At 41.7% G+C, this 23,450-nt stretch overlaps 1 protein-coding gene across 11 annotated transcripts in view; it reads right to left on the reverse strand.

Moving 5' to 3' along the window:
* Positions 1 to 23,450, reverse strand: part of ncor2 (nuclear receptor corepressor 2) — a 96,724-nt gene that overhangs the window by 31,691 nt on the left and 41,583 nt on the right. For 7 of the 11 annotated variants that reach the window (XM_061037626.1, XM_061037628.1, XM_061037625.1 and 4 more), the window contains exons 7-18: positions 18,158 to 18,214; positions 17,410 to 17,462; positions 14,698 to 14,764; positions 12,799 to 12,971; positions 12,659 to 12,712; positions 12,430 to 12,523; positions 10,425 to 10,603; positions 9,715 to 9,769; positions 9,532 to 9,630; positions 7,197 to 7,330; positions 3,784 to 3,944; positions 2,554 to 2,616 (exon numbers count right to left, since the gene is read on the reverse strand). In XM_061037626.1, the coding sequence (XP_060893609.1) occupies positions 2,554 to 2,616; positions 3,784 to 3,944; positions 7,197 to 7,330; positions 9,532 to 9,630; positions 9,715 to 9,769; positions 10,425 to 10,603; positions 12,430 to 12,523; positions 12,659 to 12,712; positions 12,799 to 12,971; positions 14,698 to 14,764; positions 17,410 to 17,462; positions 18,158 to 18,214 (1,189 nt within the window). The remainder of the gene's footprint in view (positions 1 to 2,553; positions 2,617 to 3,783; positions 3,945 to 7,196; positions 7,331 to 9,531; positions 9,631 to 9,714; positions 9,770 to 10,424; positions 10,604 to 12,429; positions 12,524 to 12,658; positions 12,713 to 12,798; positions 12,972 to 14,697; positions 14,765 to 17,409; positions 17,463 to 18,157; positions 18,215 to 23,450) is intronic. The other 4 variants (XM_061037635.1, XM_061037629.1, XM_061037632.1 and 1 more) reach the window with 1 other exon arrangement.

The following is a 23,450-nucleotide window of genomic DNA, read 5'->3' on the forward strand; positions in this document are numbered from 1 at the left end:
ACAAAGTGAGTGGGGGGAAAAGAGGCACTTGCCAAACCTTCCACAGCTCTTGCCAACCTGGACCACTGCCACCTCCAATCCCAGAGAGACGGACAAACCGAGAGACAGAGATAGAGCAACAGTGGAGGAGAAAGACGGGAAAAGAAAATAACGTGGCATTCTCTACCTGCTGCTCTTTGAAAATGGGTTTCTCCAGCAAGCAGAGAGCAGGGGCCATTATCCAGCTGCCTGCCTGCACCCAAGCAAAGCCTGCCAGATTAGTACACTAACATGAACGCAAGCCAAGAAGGGTGCACATGCAAACACACAGCTTGGACCAAGTTCGACACACATACACACAGAGGCAGGCAGGCAGAACTGGTGGATTTAAGAGGGAGGTTTTGCAAACATTGGCTGTCCCCTGTTAGAGGCTGCCGTCTTTATGAGCAGTGAAGAGAAGAGTGATCCATCTCCCCATGTGGCCGTGCCATCCTCGAAGGCAGCGCTGGCTTGGCAGCTGCCACGCTGGAATGCAGATTTCCTGCCAGGCTTTATAAATGCCATTATTCAGATCTGTTTCGCTCAAGGGGATGCACACATTAGCATCAGGACACCTAAGCCTCTTTAAAACATATACATGTCAGGTACCTGCAAAGCGGAGCACCTTGATGAGCTAATTAAATACAACATGGAAATTGAGGGTGCTATGAACTTGGAGCATAAATTCTTTGAGGGGGAATTCCTTCTGGCAGGTTAGTTGGTGGTTGTTTAAACTGATGAAGAAAGGCAAGAGCAGCTCCACCTCTTCAACCCTGGGTACTGTAGCCGGGGCTCTGTGGTTGTGGTTACATAAGCCCTTCATAGAAGCCCTGCTCCCACTGAGCCGCCAGGCTAATCCTCTGGGATGGAGAGCCCCACTAATCCCGCTGCAGGAGAATGGAACTGAAGACATTAACCAGGATTACTACACAGGACCGTGTTCGAGCCAGACCAGCGCCAGTTATCACAAAGTAACCCCTTAACACACAAATCCGAATTTATACTTGGACCCCAATATGCAGGAGACACCACACACACAACCGCAAACCAGATGCAATAACTCCTCTGGACCAAACGTGTTTTAAATATCACATTCAAGCTGCTGATAACTACTGGGAGAGCTAATTCATATACGTTTGATTTCAAAGTAGATTTTAGACTTACAGGGCAAATGCAGCAAGCAGTGATGTTTCAAAGTCATTTAGTACTGGGAGCATTATTTGATAAGGTGTAGTTTTCCATTGAGACAGGCTTTCCCTGTAATCTTAAATAGAAGGGTATTAAACATTGCTTCCCATACTCTGATAATGCATACAGAGTAAGAAGTGAATTAATATTAAGTTATTTTGTTCTGGTGGCTCATCACTTAAAAGGGGATGCCTCTGCTATTGTTTCGCACTATGGTAGCATTTTTTGACAAGGCAGCACATCTCCACAGAACACCGGCAAAGACGTTGTGAAAAGTCAAAGAACAATGTCGACTGAAAAGGTCCAATATTTCTGTCTTCTTGCTCAGTAACTCTTTTTCTCTTCTTAGCTTCATCCATCACCTTCCTCTCCGTGTCTTAGCCCTAGCTATTGTATCAAACAGTTCCAAAATAGGCTAACTGGCTTCTATTTAGCTGAAGGCTGGTGAATTAACTTGTGCCGTAAAACTGCATGCACTTGCGAGAGAACCGTAGCCCGCTGCAAAAGTCACAGACGCAGAACCAAGATATATCATATCATCTACAGATTGGCAGAAAGTGGCTGCCTTGCAGTGAAACTGCTTTGAGTTGTGCACAGAAAGCACTTGAAAGTGCAAAGGTGCCATTTTTCCACCCAAGACCTGGCTTCTTAAAATTGCTGCTCAAATGTTGCATTTAGACATACAGTTCAGGCAGACAGTCAAAAGTAAAAGATATTCATTCAAATCAACATGACTGCCTGTAGCATCCAGAAACCAATACCAATAACAGATAAGAACCAGATCTGCCTGAAGGGAATCCCTCTGCAAAGAGAAGTATGTATTGGATAGCATTGTGGGTTAGGAGATACATCAGTAACAGACTCCTGGATTGCACGCATCACACACTGTCAAGCACACTCAGACAGAGTGCTGGTGCTAGGAAAATAGGCAGAATGTCAGTGACCTCTGTGAATCAGCCACAGGCTTCTGGGTAATCTTCAGTCAGAGACAATAAACAGGCTGAGTTAATAACTGGTGCATTTACAAGGGCTGGCTGATAAGAGGCAGACTTTACAGCCTGCTTGATAAAAAGACAGGCTGCCTTGACCCAGAGAGATGGGGAAATGGCTCCAAAGAGCAACAGAGGCAGTCCAGGCAGACTGACACATAGTTGCATAGACACAACGTAGCAGCACGTGGCGGTTCCTGTCTCACTAACAGGAAGTAACAGCCGCATCACACGTCTATGCTTTAGAAAAAGAACAAGCGCGCTCGGGTTTCTACAAGTGTTGTCTACTTTTGTATCTCTTTCATTACGCACTGTAACTGTGTTGAAATTAAACTTCACAGGGAGAAGAAAGGTTTACCTTTTTTGGCAGTTTCCATCTCTTCTTCAGTCCAGCGAGAGCTCTCATTCATCTCCAGATTGGCTGTTAAAAAAAGAGAACCACAAAGTTAGAGAAGGCGGCAGGAGGGGGAGGAGGGGGAGGAGTGGGGTGGGCAGTTGTCACAAAGTCAGTTAGGGAGTGACTGACAAGAGGAAAGAGAGAGAGAAATTAGAGAAGAAAAATGAATAACGGGGAGGGGGCAGGGTAGATTGTGCTGCTTGCCAGTGAGGCAGTGCAGTGTGGGTCGCTGGGGACTGTTTGTTTTAATGGAGGAAGCAGGAAATCCAAGGAGAGAAGTCAGTTAATGATTATAGACATAACAACTGGCTTCTGTCCCTACACAGGCCAGAAGCCAGGCCGACTCTGGCCCTGCCTGGCAGACAGTAGAGTGGAAGCCTGAGCTTGTGTGTCCTCTATTTGGACCCGTGAAGGGCACTGTGGGCCAGCTAGCCCTGCTGCCAGCAGGGGAACAAACAATGGCTGTTGGGGGGGAGGGCTTCTACAGCCTGGGTCACCTGGGGATTCCCTGTGAATAAACCTTTGCTGCAGGACAGACTGCAGCATATACTCACAACCGCTGATACATCAAAAATCTCTGATAGCCTGCAGCAAGAGTGTTAGTGTGTTCACGGCTGAGTTACCATCTGCGGGGGAAACAAAGAGCTAAGTGGGAGGACACTGCTGACACACTGACTATTTTGTCCTTAAATTATACTTTTGTCTTTTGCCCACAGATGGGATTTAAAAAAATGTTTTCATACTGTCACAATTTTCTCACTGTTTTGTTTTCTTATTATGCCATTTATGGGGCAGCAAAGTAGTGAGCACAGGACTGAATTAATGGAGTGAAACAAAGGAACAACAGTGCACCCTTGTGGTGTGGGTTAGAGGCCCAAAACTAGGACAAAGGTGACAAAGTCAATGCCACATGATGTTGGTGAAATACTTGGTTACTGGTGTACTGTTGCTTTCACACCTCAGGGTGGAAATTATTTCCCCCTACATTATTGGCTGTGGTTCTTGTAAAATTCAGAAAGAGAATTTTTCTTTATTTACCGGTAACTTAAAAAGTTTTCCTTCATATCTGTGTGTTTTTCACCTTTATTTCTAAGGTTTAACAGCATGTGACTGAGCCCTACCATACACTCCCAACACTAAATTCATAGAAGTAAATAAGCATCATTTTGGAGCAGTTCAGCAGAGACTGACCGAGCTCATTGTTGAGTGGCGGTGTAGTGGTCTCCTCTACTTCACTGGTCATGGAGCGGGTGATGCGGCCCTTACGGCGCCCCTGGCTGTTGGCTGTGCGTCGACCCTTGAAAGCCACAGTGGGCTCTTTGTCCTCTGCATCTTCACCAGAGGTGTCATCCCTGTGTTTGAGAAATGTCAACACGGTCAACAAAAGACACACAGGGTGTTTGAAGGTGTACATTTAATGGGTCACAGAGTCAAAGCCCTTTAGAGATTGGTCCAAGTTTTGGAGACACTGTAAAAGACTAGTTCAGAGCAAAGCTATGCTTTATAATGTAGGTTATTAATGCCAAATACATGTATGTACCCAGTCCAACTGAGTATGTTTCAATGACAATAATCAGACTGAAGTTTAAAAAAAAAAAAAAAAAAAAAAAAAAAAAAAAACCTGACACAAAAATGTAACTGAAATGTTATACAGGAACAAAAGCACAGCATCACCAAGGAAGATAAAGAGATGGCTCATGAGAGAGTCACAGATTTCAGGCTATGCTTACCAAATAAGTATAATGACACTTTCAATCTAAAATTTTACAGTAATTGAAAAAATATCCTTAATTTCAGTAAACCGTTGCAAGTGTAAACATCATACGCTTAAATCAGAAAAAGTAGCACACGTAACGGTTGACAGAGGTCATGGTTCAGTTTGTACCTCCATGTCGGGGTCATGGTCAACAAACCGTGACGTCTGAACCGAGACAGTTCAGGTTTGAATACAAATACCATTACAGGCCTACTCAAAAGTCAAATTATACACTTTGAATCTTTTTGACATGGGAATATAGGCCATCCCGATATTCAGATGGCCACAAATGTTTCTTTTTAGAAATGTAAACTCTCATCAAATACTGTTACCAGTCCTGGAAAAGCATCAGATTATTGCTAAAATTGGATATCTTCAATCAGCCAGTGGTAGCTCTGTCAATGAACCAAATTTATACCAAACCTTGTCATTATTATTTCTCATGGGTATGTTAAATTGCTCTCTCCAGATTTGATACAAGTTTGACCCCATAATGGTGCAATGTTAGTCAAAGCTAGCAAAAAGTCTGTATGAGCCAAAAGTCAAGTCAAAGATTCTGACTCAGTAACAGGACAGAACATTTGGTTTCAGGACATCTCTTTCAATGATATCCCCTGTGCTGTTTTGCATCCAAGTTTCATTGGTATTAGCAAAGCCAGTTTGGAAACAGTCATGTTTATCTGCAAGAGGACAGTCAACAAGAGGATGCTGCAGAGTGAACCATAAACGTAGAAGACTGAATGTGAAAGTGTACATGGAGACAGCTTTTTCTGCCTTTTTTTCTCCGAGATAATTTATTGAGTGTCAGCACAGTGGCATGTCAGGAGACAGCCATGGAGTTTGAACCCACTGCACCTCCATTCATCTTCCCTGCGCTCCATTAATCTTGCTGAGGGGAGCCGGTGGCACCCTAAATATAGGCGAGCCAGCTGTGCCAGGGACAGGCAGGCAGCAGGGTGTGCTGGGAGTCACAGAGTCCCCCGGCCTCGCCTCAGAGCAGGGAGGCAGAAGGCAGTGCTTCATCATCATCTTTTTGTCGACACAACTGTTAATAAATACGACCAGCTATAAGTCCAATCTGCTGAAGTGTACATCCTCAGCAGACATCATAATAAAGAGCGTAAATACAGACAGAAAACTGTTGTATTCATCTTTTTATTTTCAGAGATTACAAAGTAGTGATACTCCATCTGTTGTTTTGTATCCTTTGCTGGCTCTGTGCCTGAAAACACCTCCTCCACCACCACCCCTGCTCCCACCTGCATACCCACCCGACCAACCCACACACACACACACACACATTCCTCCTTGCACACTGAAATCACAAAAATTGACAGCTAGGTCAATCATTCTGCCTTTTTTCCCCACCAAAGAATCCCAGACAAACAAAATAAGCACATCATTTTAAATATGATACTTGGCATGCTGTGTGGAAGGGGAGAACCATAAACAGGAAAACAGCTGTTTTAATAAGGGGAAAGAAAGGGAAGCTAGTATTTGCTGTAGGTGGAAAGTCTGCCTGTAGGTGAGTGAGTGAGAGCTCAAGGGTAAGAGTTTGATTAGATTTCCAGATCTGCTCCCCCTGGCCTAAAGTCACTCCTACTCTTTCTGCCGGAGCGGAGTTGGAACAATTCGAAAATAGTGAGTGGAAGAATTAGAGAAAGGGAAAAGATTGCTGCAGCTGTGCAGGTGGAGGCTGATAAAATATGGGGAAAATGCTCCCTCTCAGCTGCATCTTTCCCTCTCAAATCATTTTGTGCTTTTCTAATGAATGAGTGAGTAATGTAATCTTGTCAAAGCACAGTTACTCACATTTTTGGGAAATGTTTAAACTAGGCCTGTTTTGGTATTTGTCCAGAACCAACACTGTATGGAAGTCACGTCGGTGCATGCAGTCAATGGACGAATACGTCTGACTAAAGAAAAAAAGGCAGTAACGTATGGCTGTACCCAAGACCCAATCCAAGTGGCAGTAATGCTAAGTGTAAGTCAACTGCTATTACCGTAAAATCTGTTGTATAAGATGCATTTTAACACTTATTTTTTCATCTTAGAAGTTGGTTACGTCTTATACACCTGTGCGACCAATATACAGTTAAATGCTGACACACGCGCCATCATTACCGCAGGTGCAGCAGCCACTATCACTGTAACCTGATGCGATTTAAAAATGCATCCCTGTTCATTGTGTATTGAAAGCTGATTGCACGCTGTGCTGGGAAAGACAGCGAAACATACCAGGCTGGCAGCGCTACTTTTTCACATCTTTCCTCCCTCACAAGGTCATAATCATACATTTACAGAAAACGGTGGGAAATTGTTCCTTAAATAAACCTTGTTGAGTGCTTTTTGATTGAAAGAGTCCTATATCAAAGTTAAAGAGTGACTTCGGAGCAGGGCAGCGCAACTTTCTTTACGGAAGCTGTGGTCCTCCAAGCGGGCGGCCCAGGTTCTAATCCCACCTGTGGCTCCTTTCCCGCATGTCATTCCCCACTATCTCTCTTCCCAGTTTCTGACTCTGTCCACTGTTCTATCGCATAAATAAAGGCATGAAAAGCCAATAAAATACCTTTGAAAAAAAAAGAAATAAATTCATCTAATGAATAGATCATACACAGTTACAGCCCTTATTTACATTATGTTTGTACATTTAGTTTGATTTTATTACCGTTTGTTTTTTAATAACCACTTGATTACCCATTAGATTTTTCTCAGACTCTTGAACTTGTAACACGTTGAGTTTCCCTGAGTGAATTGTAAACAAAGTTGATCTTGTCTTTGGCTTATCTATTCAAAACAACCATGTTTGTTTAAAATGAGTTGTAATGTGTATTAAAAAGAGACTCACTTCATTCCATCCTCTTTGTCTTCGGCTTCATTTTTCTCCTCATCCCTCTCTCCCTCCTTCTCTTTCTCCTCCTTCTCCTTGTCGTCCTGGCTGCTCCGGTGCACTTGTTGCTGTTGTTGCTGCTGCTGGCCGTGCTGTGACAGAAACAAACAATGCACTCTGTTACAAAGAGAACACCGGGTAACTTGATCTACAGACTTACTAACACACACCCTGACCTCTCCTGTAACCCGTACACCCAATACAGATGCACTCGTGCACAATGTGTGCTACCGCATACATGAAAAATAGATGCAATGAACACCTACAACATGTTGGTAACATTTAACAGTACAGTTACTGGGTCCATGAGCCCAACACAGGTAAATTATGAATTTTCTGCCTAAATGATCCGAGTAAACGCCTGCAAAACTAATATGACATGAGTTAGGCTGCTTCAGTGTATGTCAGGCAAATGTGTTGGTTTCACTTCAGCAGGTTTCTCAAATCTCTGCCTACAATTACCAGCTACAAATCTCTCCCTCATAACCATCGAGTGTGGCACAGTTAGGAGGCATTGTAGCAGATCTGATATCTCAAACATTAATCAGACTTAAATGTACTTTCAGCACACAGTCGTATACGGCCTGGTGTCTGGATGGCTGTTAGATGTTTTAACACCCACATCCTGTATTTACAAAGAAACATGAACCATAGAACAGCTCTCCTGCTGATTTGAATGACTTATTGTTGTTGTTTTTTTTAATACAGTATAGATTTAACCAAGGGAATTCTATTCATTTTCTGCCTACGTAAAACAAAACAGGATGCGAAAGTTCCAAAATATGCTCGTTAAGCACCCATGAACCACTTCCTTACTGATTTCCTGCCTGTCTGGCCTTTAGGGGTTAGAGTTCAAATGAACGCAGACATGCCATCTGACCAACAAATGAAACCACTACTTAACACAGAATCAGAAAAAGTATGTTTGCTTTGTCAAACTTGTTTTTATTATTAGATGTATTTTCAGCTCTTTGCCTTTGAGCTACAGTACTGCTCATCTAAAGAACCTTTGTGGATCTCTACTACATATCTGCCCTAAATAAAGATGGTACATGAGGCTGCTTGCAAGGCAACATAAAAAAAAGAAAGGAATTGAAAAAGAGAAGGAGTGAGTGCAAGAGAATGAAAGCAAGCATTATCATACAACAGAGGAGCAAAACAGCAGAGAGAAAAGAAAGACTAAAAAGTCTTAAACAAGGGGGCAGCTCTAAAGAAAGAGGATGACGACAGAGCAGCTTCTCTTCTTAACATTTAGCTAGTATTTGTCCTCCCCATCTCTCCAACACCCAAACATGATCTCTATTAGCATTTTGCAGCTGCTCTGACATATAGTGGTGCGCTTTCTGTTCCTCCTCTGTAGTTGCCTCCCTCTGTTTCTCTGAGCTATTTGTGCAAGCTGCTACTCAACTAATGAGCAAAGGGTTTTTCTTCAGGAGAGATGAGGAGACAACATCCTCGTACTCACAGGAAAAGGTCACTGGTAAATTAATTAGCAGTCCCTGAAGTGCCGGCTTCTATGTAGTCTCGCAGCTAATATCTGATTGAAGACTAAGTTAATACTAGCTAATTGGCAATAGAGTTTACCCTTTTTTTAAAAAAAAAAAGACAATTGTAGCACATGATTGACAGAACTTTATGATTACTACACTATTATTATTAGTGACACTTTTTCCCTTTTTAGTGGAATTTCTGCAGCTTTCAGTATGCCACTGTTCTGCAATGACATCAGTGTATCTCCAGCTCATACAGGGCATGTTAAAATGAAAAACAATGCTCCGTATTCTGTTGTATGTGAAGTGTTGAAGTCATTTTGGTGCTATTTTTATGCCTGATACCAATCCCTTATCTCAGTTGTATGAATGAGCGCCCTGTGCAGCCAAAGGTTAAAACTGCACATGGAAAAGTGTAAATGTGAATGTGTCTCTGTTATCCTGATTAAATCAGAGTCATGTCTTAAAGTAACAATAACAGCAGACAGGATGAGGAAATAAGAAGTGGTAGATCTTGACAAACTTGTTTGACATCAGAGAAAGGCTGCAGGCCTCGAGTAAAATGACTGACATGAAAATCAAGTGTCTTTAGCTAGCATATGGCTCAGAGACTGACAGCAGCTGATTTCATGGTTGCCTAGCAATAGATAAAGAGACATCCAGTAATTCTGCCTGTACTGATCTTCTTCAAACAAATGATGGATGGTTTTCCTCAGATTGTCAGGCTTACAAAGCTGGTTGTGTCATCTAGCTTTGAAGCAAAGCAGAGTATCATTTGGAGAGAACTTCAAATGGGAGAGTACCTGGCTTCTTCCTCTGCGTCTGTAGTTCCTCCGCACTATGTTCTTGTAGTTTTCATTCTTTTTGGTCAGGTAGTAAAAGAGCACACACTCAGCCACAGTCTAAAACAAGAAAGAAAGGCTTGTTGAATTGATAATGTCCTGAGTTAACTGGAGGGGAAAAGGTGAGAGAAATTGAATCATTACCTTTCTCTCCAGGAAGGACGCAATCAGACCAAAGTTTTTGGGGTGCTGGATGAACCTGGGGGGAGCAAAGCAGAGAAACTGTTGCAACCTGAAGAATTTAAAACAATTAACGAATGACTCCAACAAAAGTAGAAAAAACACGGAGACAATCACTGAGAAGCCAACGTCTGTTCTGGCACAGAAAAATACACAATCAAATATTTTACAAGAGATCTAATAACTGGACACTTTTAAATCAGTGATATTACCAGATGAAACTGAAGCTCTTACTCTGCCTGTGGGTTGACTCTAAAGTCACAGATTTTTAACTGTGTGGGTTTGATCCAATTTGGCAGCTTGTAACGCCTCCACTCATTTCTCACGAAAACAGAAGATTCACTTCCTTACCAACAACTTACGAGCCCTTTGTTGGTCATACACACTTCATAGGAAGTAAAAGAGATGATTTGCTTTGTTTTTAAAGGGAGCTTTTTAGCACTGTTTACAACATGAGAATGGGGCTGGAAGATAATATTGGATTTGATCAAAAATTCTAAGCGTGAATGTCAAAAGGACAGTCAAAGCACTCTCATCCAAAATGCTTTATTGTTCCAGTCAGTAGTATTATGAGGTACACTTTTTTGCCAACAACATCCAACCTAAAAGATAAAACAATATTAAAAGAGGAAATGATGTTAGCCACTGTGACATCACTGAAGTGTTTTTCTTACTTCTCTCTGAAAGTGTCCTTCTCCTGCTCGCTCCACATGTTCATCACCTGCCGGTCCTTGTACACCTTCATGGGGTCGTCCATCAGTCCGTTCATGTTAATGAACTTGATGCGTTGCTGCTCAGCGTCAAACAGCATGGGAGGAATAACCGCCAGCTGTCGCATTTGCTTCTCTGTGTTCTGATGTACAAAAGTGTCAAACAAAACACACACACACACACACACACACACACACACACACACACACACACACACATAAACCATCATGTTGAAATGAGTGGGCTGGTCTCAAAGGGAAACTATCTGACAACATGGTGTTTACATTAGCATGCTCTTTATAACACCTAATGTGGTGAATACATTCTCTTTTCAAGTGTGGAAGAGTTCAGAAAACAAAACAGGAAGTTAGAGGTGTTTCATTGTCTCAACAGCTGGCTCAACATTGATGGTTGTGCTATCTTGACAAAGGTGCAAAGACAACCACATTAGACACACTGCTCAGTTTAATGGGACCAGAGGCCTGAACTACAAAGCGATTCAGCAAACCCAGGGTATCTTTCGGTTATCTGGCTTCACTAACCCTGACAAAGGAGACTGACCTTTGTGTTCCCATGAAGCTGGTTTTCACCTCGATAAGTTAACCCAGAGTTTAATGAGCGTGTTCACACAGTGGAGGTGGTGCTAGCAGCACATGACCAATTATACATGTGAACACGTATAGCTGCAGCGACAATTACAAAAAGAACTCACCAGGAAAGAAAAATGCCAAGTGTGAGATCACGTAATCATCATTAGTGCACCAGAGATCTGAATATAATTCACACGCTAACCTTTAGCATATATGATGTGCAAATAAATTGTTGGTGTTTGAGGATTTCTTAAGTCTATTCCAACAGATTGATAGAATTATTTGAAATAAATAACAAATCTCATTGTGAATACCTGTTTGGTTTGTATTGGTATAAAAATGTGTGAGCTATGAGCTTTTACAAATTTGAAGTGTAACTACAGCAACTCTGTCATCCCAAACAGCTTGAATTTGGCAGATGTGTTTCAAGTCAAGCCCATTTATTTACGTAATTTTCCTCGGAGAGCTTGAACAATGGCTAAAAAATGCTTTCTCAGACAAGACTGACACTGCTGAAACTGAATCATATCCAAAAGCAGCAGAATATGCAGGCCTTAACATTTGTACCTATACTGACATTAACCATTGTATTCTCCAAATGAAGATTCATCACAGAACTATTATACTAAGTACACAGACAATAATTACTGCTGCACCAAGAGCAGACAGCATGTGACAACTGCACATATTAGAAATGGAAGAAAGAGAAACAGGAAAAGACTGTAAAAACAAAACAAAGAGACAGGCAGTAAAAGCAGCCAGAAACTATCAAAGTTTTGGAAACATTTCAATTAAAAGCAGCTGTGCTGCCGAGCGTGTTGCTAGGCTGTGGTGGCGTTAAAGGGCTAGTATTTAGCTTTGGTTAGCCCTGCTAGCTTAGGTACCTCAAATATTCCTGTGGCATACAAAAGCATCTGTATAACATCTGCTTTAAATGCCAATGTTGCTTGGCACATGCTTCAACTAAAAAAACCTTTATTGCAGAGATTTAGGAAGGCTTGGGTCACATACTGCAGGTTATATTATCATGACGTGGGTACTTATATCTTTAATCATTTATACTGTAACATTTATTCATATTATTGGGGTTTTTTTCTACAAAGAAAACAATTTTTCATTTTAAAGTCACATGGTCCATCTGACTTCTGTTATTCATTTTCACTATGTGCATGTCATTTAAACTAATTCAGACAGGCTTCATCCAGCTCTTTAAAGAATCTGATAGCAGTGCCAACCCTTTGGGCGTGTGCCACTAAAAATAATCGGATAAACAAATGTCTAGCAACACAGCAATTTGAACTTCAACACTGTGATAGTGTAAACAAGGTAGTGGAGAAGGACAAGAAGAGGAGGGAACCACCCTTGCAGGAGAGCTTACCTCGTGCTCTGATATTCCATCTATGATCTCAGAGACCTCATGTTCACTGCGAGCTGCAGACGAGGTCAGCCCACCTCCTCGCTGCCCAACACGGCTACAAGGACAAATTCAGAAGGCCCGTCAGTAACAGCTACCCACAAAGTGCTGTAACTACAACACCTACATTGTGCAATAAAGCAAATGTCAGCCTCAATAAGCGCTGTTAAGAAGCAACAAATCAAATAATTACTTGTGTTCCAGAATAGATCCGCCTTTTACTCTACCCATACACAGAGGTTTTGAGCTGAAAAAAGTGGTCTGGGGTTTTAGTTGCTCTTTAAACATCACAGACTGTGGTAGTGAAACAGAAAACTAAATCTGTGATCTCACCTCTGCATGCGCTCCTGCATCTCTCTTTGCTTGCGGATCTCTGGGAACTGTTTCTCGTAGTACTCCCGCACCTTGCTCTCCTTGGCCCGGCGCCGCGGGTTGTTTTCGATGCGCTCCACCTTCTTCTCCCAGGCTTCCATCAGCTGGTCATAGCGCTGGCAAAATTTCTGTTCCTGAAGCACCGCAGAAAAAAGAGCTCAGTATGCTGCAGTTGCTATTCACAGAACTATCAATACTATGTCTTTATGCGCAACATTGAATAGTTATTGTGTACCAAAACATCCCCAGTGGCACAGAGTGACAGTTAAAGATAATCTTAAATTTTTACACTGTAATGTTAACACAATTTGTTTTAATGTTCCATCTTGAAAACTGTACTTTTCCTATTAGTACTGCTTTGACAATTACTATGTTTGAAGTGGCCTAAAAAAGCCTCCTTGAACTTGTTATTAAAGGCTGCATTATAATCCAAAGATCCCTTTCATCAATAACTATTTTCAGCAACCTTTTATTCGGCTCTCTGTTATGTCCAATCATGTGCCTCTCTAGATGTTTTGGGGGATAGATAGCAGCTAGTAGTTATATTCTGAAGCAGACAAAATAACCTCTGTGAGAAACTCTCCTCACTTAGAGCTAGTCCACACTTCATTAGCAAGTGTCATTAAAAAAAAAAACATATTTACTACATTATTGTAAAGGGAGAAACTAACTAAAGGCACAAAGTCATGAAACTACCACCACTGTTTCATAATGCCAAAAAAATGTTGGATTGCAATCTGCCAAGGGGGAGTGTATGTCTAAGTGGGGGAGACAAGTGGCTTTAAATGTAATGATTGCACTGTTTTGGCATCACTATGTCATGATAATCTCCATAAAGTGCCTTTGAATTTGTCATCAAAGGTTGCACTATCTATTAAAGATCTTTTTCCAATTAACCACATTAAGGGACCTTCTTGAGCTCTCTTTTGTGTCAAACCATGTGTCTAAGGGGGGGGGGGGAATCTGTTGGTATTCTATGGGGAGTCTGGCCTGAAGCCACGACCCTGGCAGACGAAGCCCACTGTTTTCCCAGCGTCCTTGCAGGCAGATTGTAAAGCGAACCATTAAACCTGGAGGAGACATGGCCCTCTGCGGGCTCGTAAACCACAGGGTGATGTCTCCCACCTCACTGCCCACGAGGAGCTCCCTCCCCCACTTAGACTCAACAAGAGAGAAGACTGGACACTCGCCCACGCCTAACAGGCTCTGATGCAGGTGCTGCGTTTCAACTCCTCTTTCTCCACTCACATAAACTTTCAAACTGCAGAGCTGTGAGAAGGCTGCTGTTGGCACCAACTCATAGCTTGAAAGATGTTTTGAAAAAAATGCAATTTTCCCACCATATTTCCCACTTGTGGGTAGCGGAATGCTCATAGTAAAACTTTGGACTTGATTTGTTATAATGATTTTCTGTCAAGCTAGTTGATTTTAAGATGTCTGCCTGGCTCTGGCATCAGAGCTCACCCCAATTGATCCCAGCTTCATTTATAGTCATGCTCTTTGGCTCCGTCTCGCTCAATCACTGCCAGCACAGACTAACCCTGCTCATTAGATGTGCTTGGCTGACAGTGAATGTAACAAGTATAAAACAAAATGTTGGGTTTTCTTTCAAAGTATTGTGGGAGACTTTTTTGTGAGGGGGAGGGGTGGGGGGTTGTTGTTGATGTTCAAAAGCAGTCACTACCCCAGGGCACAGGAAGAGTACTGACAACAGATCATGAACCAGAGAGCTCTATTCCTCTCGTGTTTGTCTAGAATGGCCACATACTTCAAGAAGCAGCTGGCCCAGTTTACACCAGTCATCTATCATGGGCTGATTCCCAGCAGAGAGAGTCAGAAATATGTGAGCGCTGTACTTACCCACTGCTTACGAGCATGATTTCTCCTCTTGAAGTACAAGATGAGCTTCTTCCTCATCGCCTGGTTTCTGTGAGGGATTAAGAAAGGAAGAGAATGGTGGAGAAAAAAAGAGGGGGAAGGGGGATAGAAACAAAGGATAAGGCACTTCGGTTAGTGTTGCGGCTTTTATCACATAATAAATTGAACAATATTTCAGCTATCCTTTGGTACACACTTTCTTCCCTCCGCACCTCTCTGTCCCTCATCTTTCTCTAATAAATAAACTAAACCCACACAGACACACACTGTCCTCGTCTGCCACCCCTCGATGAAGTGAAACTAGCTTCTGGGTGGAAAGGCCAGCGAGGTGAGCCAAAGTTATAAAACTTGTCTGGGCAGGAACAGCCAGCCACCCCGCTTCAAATAAAGGTCAGGGCCAGTAATCTCCTTAGGCTGCCTCTCAGTTTGTCTCTTTCTTTGCTGCAAGACAGAATTTTACTCCTGACACTTAATCTGTCAGTTGTAAGGTCACGTTCCCTGCTGATTAATGTAATCTTATTCTACATTAGTCACTTCAGCTGAGCCGCAGGGCCTGCCGGGTCACAGGCAAGGACGGAAGACGAGAAAGTGGGCTACTACTAGTGGTAAATGGGTTTCAAGAAAAACAGAAGATAGCAAGATAACTTTATGGACTTAAGAGGGATAAACATGCGAAATGACCCAGTCTTCATTTAGCAAACACGTTATCTGCAATAACAAACCTTAAAAAGTTCAACTTAAACAGCCTTAACCCCATCCTACATAAACACTCCTACACAAACAAACAGACACAGGTTGAGCCAAATGTTGCATCAGAAAGGAACAGCAGCCAAATCCTGCTCAATATGTTCGATATCTGCACCCATTGAGGGAAATAATGGGTGAGAACTAACATGGTACAGCAAAAAAAAAAAAAAAAATGATAGATTCAGGACAGAGATGGCATTGTACCCTGGACACCAGATGGCAAAGTGAAAGATTAGAAGGCCTGAACTCCTGCGAAAGGTTTCCTTTGTCCTGCACTAATAAGCCTGTGCCATTCACTCAAATTTAGTAGAATACTTCCAAAACATTACGGCTCAAAGACCGTTTAAAAGGTGATAGAAGCACACTTTAGGAAAGCTTTCAGGACATCAACATGTGTCCATAATTTTAATATTCTGCATGATGCAAAGGATATTTGTAAATTTTTCCTCATCTGAGCGGAAGATAAACTTCACGTGCAGGATTTAAAGGCGGAGAGCTCCACAGAGATATTCATACCCATCTATCCCAGCAGGGACGAGCGCCAAGGTTATCAAACTGGTTAACTAAACAAAGAAGTCAATTGTGCTGGGTCAAAGCTACACAGTGGTTTTTAATGACATGTGCAGAGGGAGAGAGGAGAGTCTGCAGTTAATTCCTTTGAGGCAATAATACTGATGAAACGGTGCAGAGATCAAAAGGAGTGAAGACAGAGCCGTGTGTGGCTAAGAGGTCAGACACGTCTTGTGGTATGCTGCCACTGTGCCCAAACCTCTGTGCCAACGATGGAGACGAGCTATTATAACCCTCCCTCAGCCCTTTGATGTGCCTCAGTGAATTATGGTACTTAAAAGATTACAGATGCACATAAGCCTTACTGATAGACATGGCTTACTCTCCTGCTACTCTTGCTGCAGATATCCACTAAATAAAAAATTTATTAATCATTCACTTGACACAACCTTGAGAAAACCTCATGTTGAGAGGGAGAACATTTTAATTTATAGCTAATTTTGTCTAATTGTTTGAATAATACAGCTTCAGTTTTAGCACAATCTGAACTCTGTTAGCAGCAATTACACAGAACTACAATCCAAACATGACTTGCACTACCTTTGCATCTGTCTATGTACATGTAGATACTTTAGACTTAAAGGGGTTGCTAATGTTTGACAAAATAGTTTTTCTGTAAATCTATATATATGTCATACTCAAACTAAACTGCATGCTGTTTCAGTGATAGAAGTCCAAACTGCCCTCAAGTTTAGTTCAGTAAGTTGCTTTAAAACTGAGCTTACATAATGATCATTTCATATCCCCCAGGATTCCCTGTTTGCAGTCTGCCAAAGGGGAAGAGGGAGTTGAGGTCAGACCAGCTGCAAATATACAACATACAACAGCTACGGGGAAGTAACAACTGTTCAGGTCAATAAGTACCTGTTCTGTTTGTAGTGGAAGTCAGTTAAGTGTCACAAAAACGAGAAAATACTTGAATGCCCCCAGGCCAATGAAAAATACCACTTCAAATAATGTTTTTTACAATGCAAACAAAAATGCCCTATGTGCACTGGTTAAGCTCAGCTGGTAGAGCAGGATCCCAGTATACTGAGGCTACAGTCCTGGTCGCACTGGTCACAGGTTCAACTTTCGTTCCTGATGCTGTTTCCCACTTTCTCTCTCCCCACACATCCTGTGTTTCAACATCTTTCTTACTCAAACATGTTCTGATCTTCTAACATTTGAAAGGTTCAAACTCTTTTGTCAAGTGCATCAAGACTACATGGCATGATGATTATTTACAATTGATGATTATTTCAGTATATTAACTATTAAAAAAACACATCCATCTTAGAAATGTGTGGTGACACCGTTTGTTTATCAGCCTATCTAAAGATGAACGTCATCTCCTCATAGAAACAGGTGTGTAGGCATGTGAAGAGAAAGACTCACATCTTGATGTTGTCATGGTACTGCTTGGTGTCAGACGGCTGATTGTACAGAGGCTGCAGCAAACAAACAAATAAATAAAGCAGTTATGCATACATTCAGTTGTGCAGGTTATAAACAAAAACTGATAAATACTGCTCACATGCAAAAAAACAACAACTAAATGCAGGATATCAGGACATTGCAGACGTTTGTTGTTAAATAATATCAGTGACCTAAAATTCTGACTGAAGTAAAATAACTTGATCAACATCAACAGATGTTTACATGTTGCTTAGATTAATTGGGTGAATGTATGTTTAAGAGGAATATGTATTGATCAATTTGTAGGCTGACAGAACAGTAGGGATTTGAGCAGATTTTGTATTTTAAAAAACAATAAAGTGAAGGAGTATTAGGAGAGTTTTTCAATAGAGTGAGGTGAAAAGTTATCTGCAGGGTTGAGTTTCATTTACTCAGCAGGTTTTGGTACAAGCGATCCATTACCGCTGCTCCCTGGTGTGATTTCACACAATGTTCAATATTGCTTAATGGAGCTTTGAAATGAATCAGATATTTTGACTTCATTATTTCACACTGTGGATAAGAACATTATACTTCAGACTTAGTCGCCATCTCTTTAAAGCATCCGCTGGTCTTATAACAAGATTTTTTTATTTTTTTTTTACCATGCCAAAACAAAAACACATGTGAGCAGCAGAAACAGAATACAAAACCAGAAATCTGACTTAGAATCAAAGCCTCCACTCACCAGTTCTACCCTGGGTCCCAGTCCCTCCAGTACCCTGTGAGCCTCTTCTGCCTTTTTCTGGAGAGGGAACAAAAACAGAGGTAGTACATTAGCCGGCCGCCTGCACTTCTGCCATCACCACGGCAACACAGTGAGCATGCTCACTTGATCACCGAGGCTACAACGGGCTGCATCGCTGGATGGGTGAATGGCTGGAGGTATGGAGGGATGGAGAAATGGGTGCAGAGACTATTATTAGAGCTTTTAAAAGCAGGCCTAGCCACAACTCCTTGTCTCAGCTTCCTCTCTCTCCTCCGGCAGAAAAAAAAAAGAAGGTTTAACTCACCTCCCCTGAGCGGAGAGAGGTAGAGAAAAAGAGCAGGCATTCAGGATAACAAGTGGGAGTGGAAGAGAAAGTGAGTGGGAGAGGAAGAGGGGAAAAAAAAAGTCAGGGAAAGGAGGAGGGGGCTAAAGGGCTTTGGTGCTTATCTCATAAGAGACAGAAGATTTGACCTCCAGCTTTCTACCTACAACAATCAGCCTCAAAACATGAAAATCCTGGCAGAGAGTGCGAAGACAAGATGAGAGGTGTTTGGGAAGGAAGCTGTGCAGTAAAACAAAATTCACATCTGTGTCTGTGGATGACCCCCCCCCCCCCCCCTTCCTTCATAGACTTATATTTAGCTCGATCAGACAAACGTGTGAGCAGTGTCCCAGACTGCCCCTCTCCATGTTCGCTCCACTTTTTCTCATTTCCCTCTCTCTGCTTCATCGATCAAACAGACTCTCCTTAGTGACACGCCACATGCTCTGTTGCTTTCCATCTCACTTCATTTCCTTCAGTGACCGCACAGTGAGGATGTCAGGGCTGACACGTTCGCAGACAGGAGGGTAGGACAGTGAGGGAGAGAGGTTTTTAACGCTGATAACAAAGACCGAACCTGCCAGAGCGTATGTGCACATCAACTTTTATTCCTCAGCAGCCTCTCTGTCATGCTGCTTCCTTGTCTTGTTCACTCTGTCTTCATTGTGGAGGTAACGCAGGAGGTGTTTGGGATCTACTTCAAGTCTCACGCTAACATACTTGGATATAAGACCCCAGAGCAGCTCACGCACTCAGATTAACTTGAGTCAATGCAGTTTTCCAACTGGGTCACATTTGAGGAGGCAAATCAGTGAATGGCCAAAGTTTTAAAATGTCCCTGAACAACCCGCTTAAATGTAATAACATGTTTAAATATAATGCAACAACTCAGTGTCATTATTCTTCACTTTGCATTGATCCAAGATTTCCTCATTCCTGCTGCTTCCTCAACATCGTTTACATAGACAAAAATACTCTGAATAAAAGTCTGATCAGAATAAAAATCACAAGAGACTGATCACCATATTTCATTATTGACGAGTGGGGTGATTTATGCCAATCATTGTTTGGATCAATATCCATGTACATGCTTGATTTGACCGTGTCTTCCTGGATGGGGTAAGAGTATTCTAACTGCACATGTCTTTTCTGAAATTAGGGAGAGAGATTGGGTAACGACATGCGGGAAAGGAGCCACAGGTTGGACTCGAACCCGGGCCACCCGCTTGGAGGACCACAGCCTGACATACATGGGGTGCGCGCACAACTGCGCCACCAGCGCCTCCTAACTGCACATGTCTGATGGTCCGTCAAACCTGCACTCTCCCGCCGTTTTCCGATTTCAGGGCAATTATGTACTGCCGAGATTTCTACATTATAAAGAAGAGGAGAACAAAAAAAATAAGAAAGGTTCAAATAAATTCAAAGTCACAGATGTGAGACAGAAGTTGAGTGAAACAGGGAGGGCCGAGCTGCAATATCTGGAGATGTACAGCGACAGCAGTGTACTAGACAGAAAATAATAATAAAGGAATAATCACACATCAGGGCTTGATTTCTGCTTGAAATGATCTACCTCAGGAGGAGAACTATTTTAAGACATGCCCATTAACAGAAACATATAGGCCTACCTGACGCACTTAAGATCAGAGATCAATTTCTCACAAGCTAGAGCACATTTCTATGTATGTTAACAGGAAGGAACAGCTTGTTTTGCTGCTATTTCAGACAGATAAGACCGACAGGACAGCACTGTGCATGTCAGAATTCTTTTATTCGGATTAAATGCTTGATGCATGAACACAGACGTCATACCTCGATTATTTTATTTAGCCTCCATGAAAACAGTGAAATTGGAATCCCAAATGTGAATGATTTAAATCAGACTGAATAAATAATGTACATGTTAACAAAGCTAGTGAGAAGGTGTAAGTGTAACAGGCTGCAGAGTGTTGCCTCACAGAGCTCAGTCACTACAGCAACAGCTCATGAACAGCATTATTAAAAACAGCCTCTCATCCTAAGGCAGAGGGAAAGCTCAAGGATGTCTCTTTATTTTCATTTTTCAAAACTGCATGTTACTGACCTTAAAACTAAAATGCTAAAAATGACACATTTAGCAAAGAGGAGAGGGGTTAATGAGATCCAACAGAATCTGTGCAGAGTGTTACCTTTACTCTACAAGTGTGGATAATTACACAGAGAGCGCTGCTGATCTAGTAAATTCTCTGATGATCCATCTCGACCACACAATTACAAACACACACACAACCTCATTACAAAACCAAGTTGAGAGGCATTCTCCATTAATTCAGTTGGTAATCGAGGCATTACTGATACTTGCACCTGAATGTGGCCATGACTTTATTTCATTATATGAACAGGCTGTCTGGCATTTATAAAAATGTTGTTCTCCCACGGGGATTGCATGATTACTATTTTTAAGCATGTGAGAACTTGGCACAAACCTACCAAAATAACAATGTGGGTGCAAACGCTACTAAAATCACATCACTTTTAGTATCTACCATTTAGAGAAAAAAGAAGAAAAAAAAGAGACAAAAAAAATAAAACCTTACATCATAATACTGCACGGAAATGCAGTCTCACTGGGGCTGTCTTCTCTTGTGTTCATGCCCATGACAGCCATGTCCCCAAATATAAGAACAGTGAATTGGGGTCAAGCCGACCCTGAGGTTTGACAGAGGGCTATAAGTGAAAATGTGACTGTAAACCTGTCTGTGAGAGCTGGGGACACTGATCACAGCAGGGACAGCCGACACCATAGAGACACGAGCTTAAAGGCATGCAGAGGCTGGAGTAATTATGACCAGGTGCTTGTACTCACACATACACCATGTATGAACATAAAATACACATTCTACAGGCTTAACATATACTAACATTTACTCACTTCATGACTGAAGACTGAAAATCTATCCAGTATCAAAAGTCAAGCTGTTATGTGTTCAAGCCTGATGCTAAATCAGCTCATCAGCACTCTTATAATGTTAGTGCTTTTTATTTTTTAAGATTATTTTTGGGTCTGTTGCCTACAGAAAGTACAGATGAAGAGGGCGACAGGAAACGTTAGGGAGGAGAGAGAGTTGTAGACATGCATCAAAGTTTTGAGGCCGGGAGTCGAACCATTGTCCGATGCATCCAGGACTGTAGTCTCAGAATATGGGGCGATATACCAGCATCCCTATATAATATAACTACTATAAACTGTAGTGATTTCTAGAAACCATTCAGAGGGTCCACTGTGATCAAGGCAGCATAAGAGAGGCTAATGAAGTTATAGGAAGGAGCTGCTCCAGGAATTAAAACAAACAATACAAACATGACCTATGATCAGTATAACAAATAAACCTTCTACGGCGTAGATGGATCCAAATAGGACGAGGCAGAGCATTGAGTCAGAAATGGTGAAAAAGTTGGCTATTAATGTGTTTCATCGTTGTATATATCTAAGTTTATTGACGTTTGTAGGGCAAGAATCACAAAAAATCTGTAGATATTATATATAAGACAGATAAATTGTTGTTATTTTTTTTGGGGGGGAAAGTGCAAAATGCAGAGTTTTTGCTATAAAACTAACTTTGATTTATTATTTTACATCTAACAAGAAACCGTTTTAAGTTAAACTGAAGTTTAGAATAAATAAAAATGGATTACAATTAACTTAATCAACCTCAAATGAAGAAGTCGGACTGGATCATTACAGTAAACTCTTTTAAATAAGCATTACCTTACATGATGTGTGATAATGATTGCATGATTAGAGCCAATGCTTTGATTATATCTGCAATATAACTGTTAAAGGAATCAAAAAACAAAGGCTAATTGATTTTCTTTTTCTCTTACCTTAGGGTTTATTTCAATATTATGTTTGTATTCATATCAAATGTGTTTCTCCCTCTAAATTAATGTAGTTTTTGCAAAAAAAACAACTTCTGCTCAAAATCTGCTCAATTTATCCATGCACGCTCACACACAGACACAACGACTACGCCTCTCGTTTTGAAAAGTTCCACTATTAATAGGAGTTCAGCACAGAATCAACAGCAAGCAGCTGTACATTAACATTTTAAAACGAAGCCAAGAGAAGAGCAAGACACCTCAACCGGTGCATTTACAAGAGAGCGTGCGATAGAGTGCAGGCGCACGCTCTCTGGACCTAATGGCAGACACATGAAAACCAAGTGAGCAGTATCACATCAGCTTCATAGAAAGAGAGAGAGAGAGAAGGTCCACTGTGCACATCCGCGTCTCTCTCGCTGTCGTTGTCTCGCACATGCAGTAATTTTATGAATAAATGAAAAACTAAATAAAAACAGGTCAGACTCGGAAATATACTTGGGCGGCCATAAATTTACTTGGGCGGCCCGTCCAGGTATCGTCTATGTGTGGGGAAACACTGGAGTAATTACAAACACATTACTGCAATATATGCTGTATAATGTGATGCAGGGCTGAATCCATTTTCCCTACATCCCCAGTTGTTAGTAGTATTTGAAGTTGTATTAACTGAAATAAGCTGCAAAGTGCTTTTTTGAGTTATAAAAATGTTTTTGGTGCATCACCAAACTCAGGGAGGAGTAGCTGATTGCTCTGATTTGCATTATTGCAGGAAAATTGAGATGATGTAATCAGGTGTATAATCTGGCAAATGGAGAGGATGTTCATGGTGTCTTATATCCTGGTAAGATTCAAAAATACAAAGTGTAAATTAAGCTGACTTAATGTTTATTCATATGTTATTACAAATGCTACAAAGCTTTTCTAACACAAAGCTGAAGATTCAAGTTCAGTCCAGGGTAAGAGGGAGAGGGGGAGGGAGAGGGAGAGGGAGAGAGAGAGAGAGAGAGAGGTAAGAGGGACAGGCAGTAGGCCAGAGTACATCCAGGCACTAAGAGGGAAGTGGAAAGTGTTACAGAGGTCAAGCTG

The sequence above is a fragment of the Labrus mixtus genome, chromosome 5, assembly GCF_963584025.1.
Source record: "Labrus mixtus chromosome 5, fLabMix1.1, whole genome shotgun sequence".
NCBI lineage: Eukaryota > Metazoa > Chordata > Actinopteri > Labriformes > Labridae > Labrus > Labrus mixtus.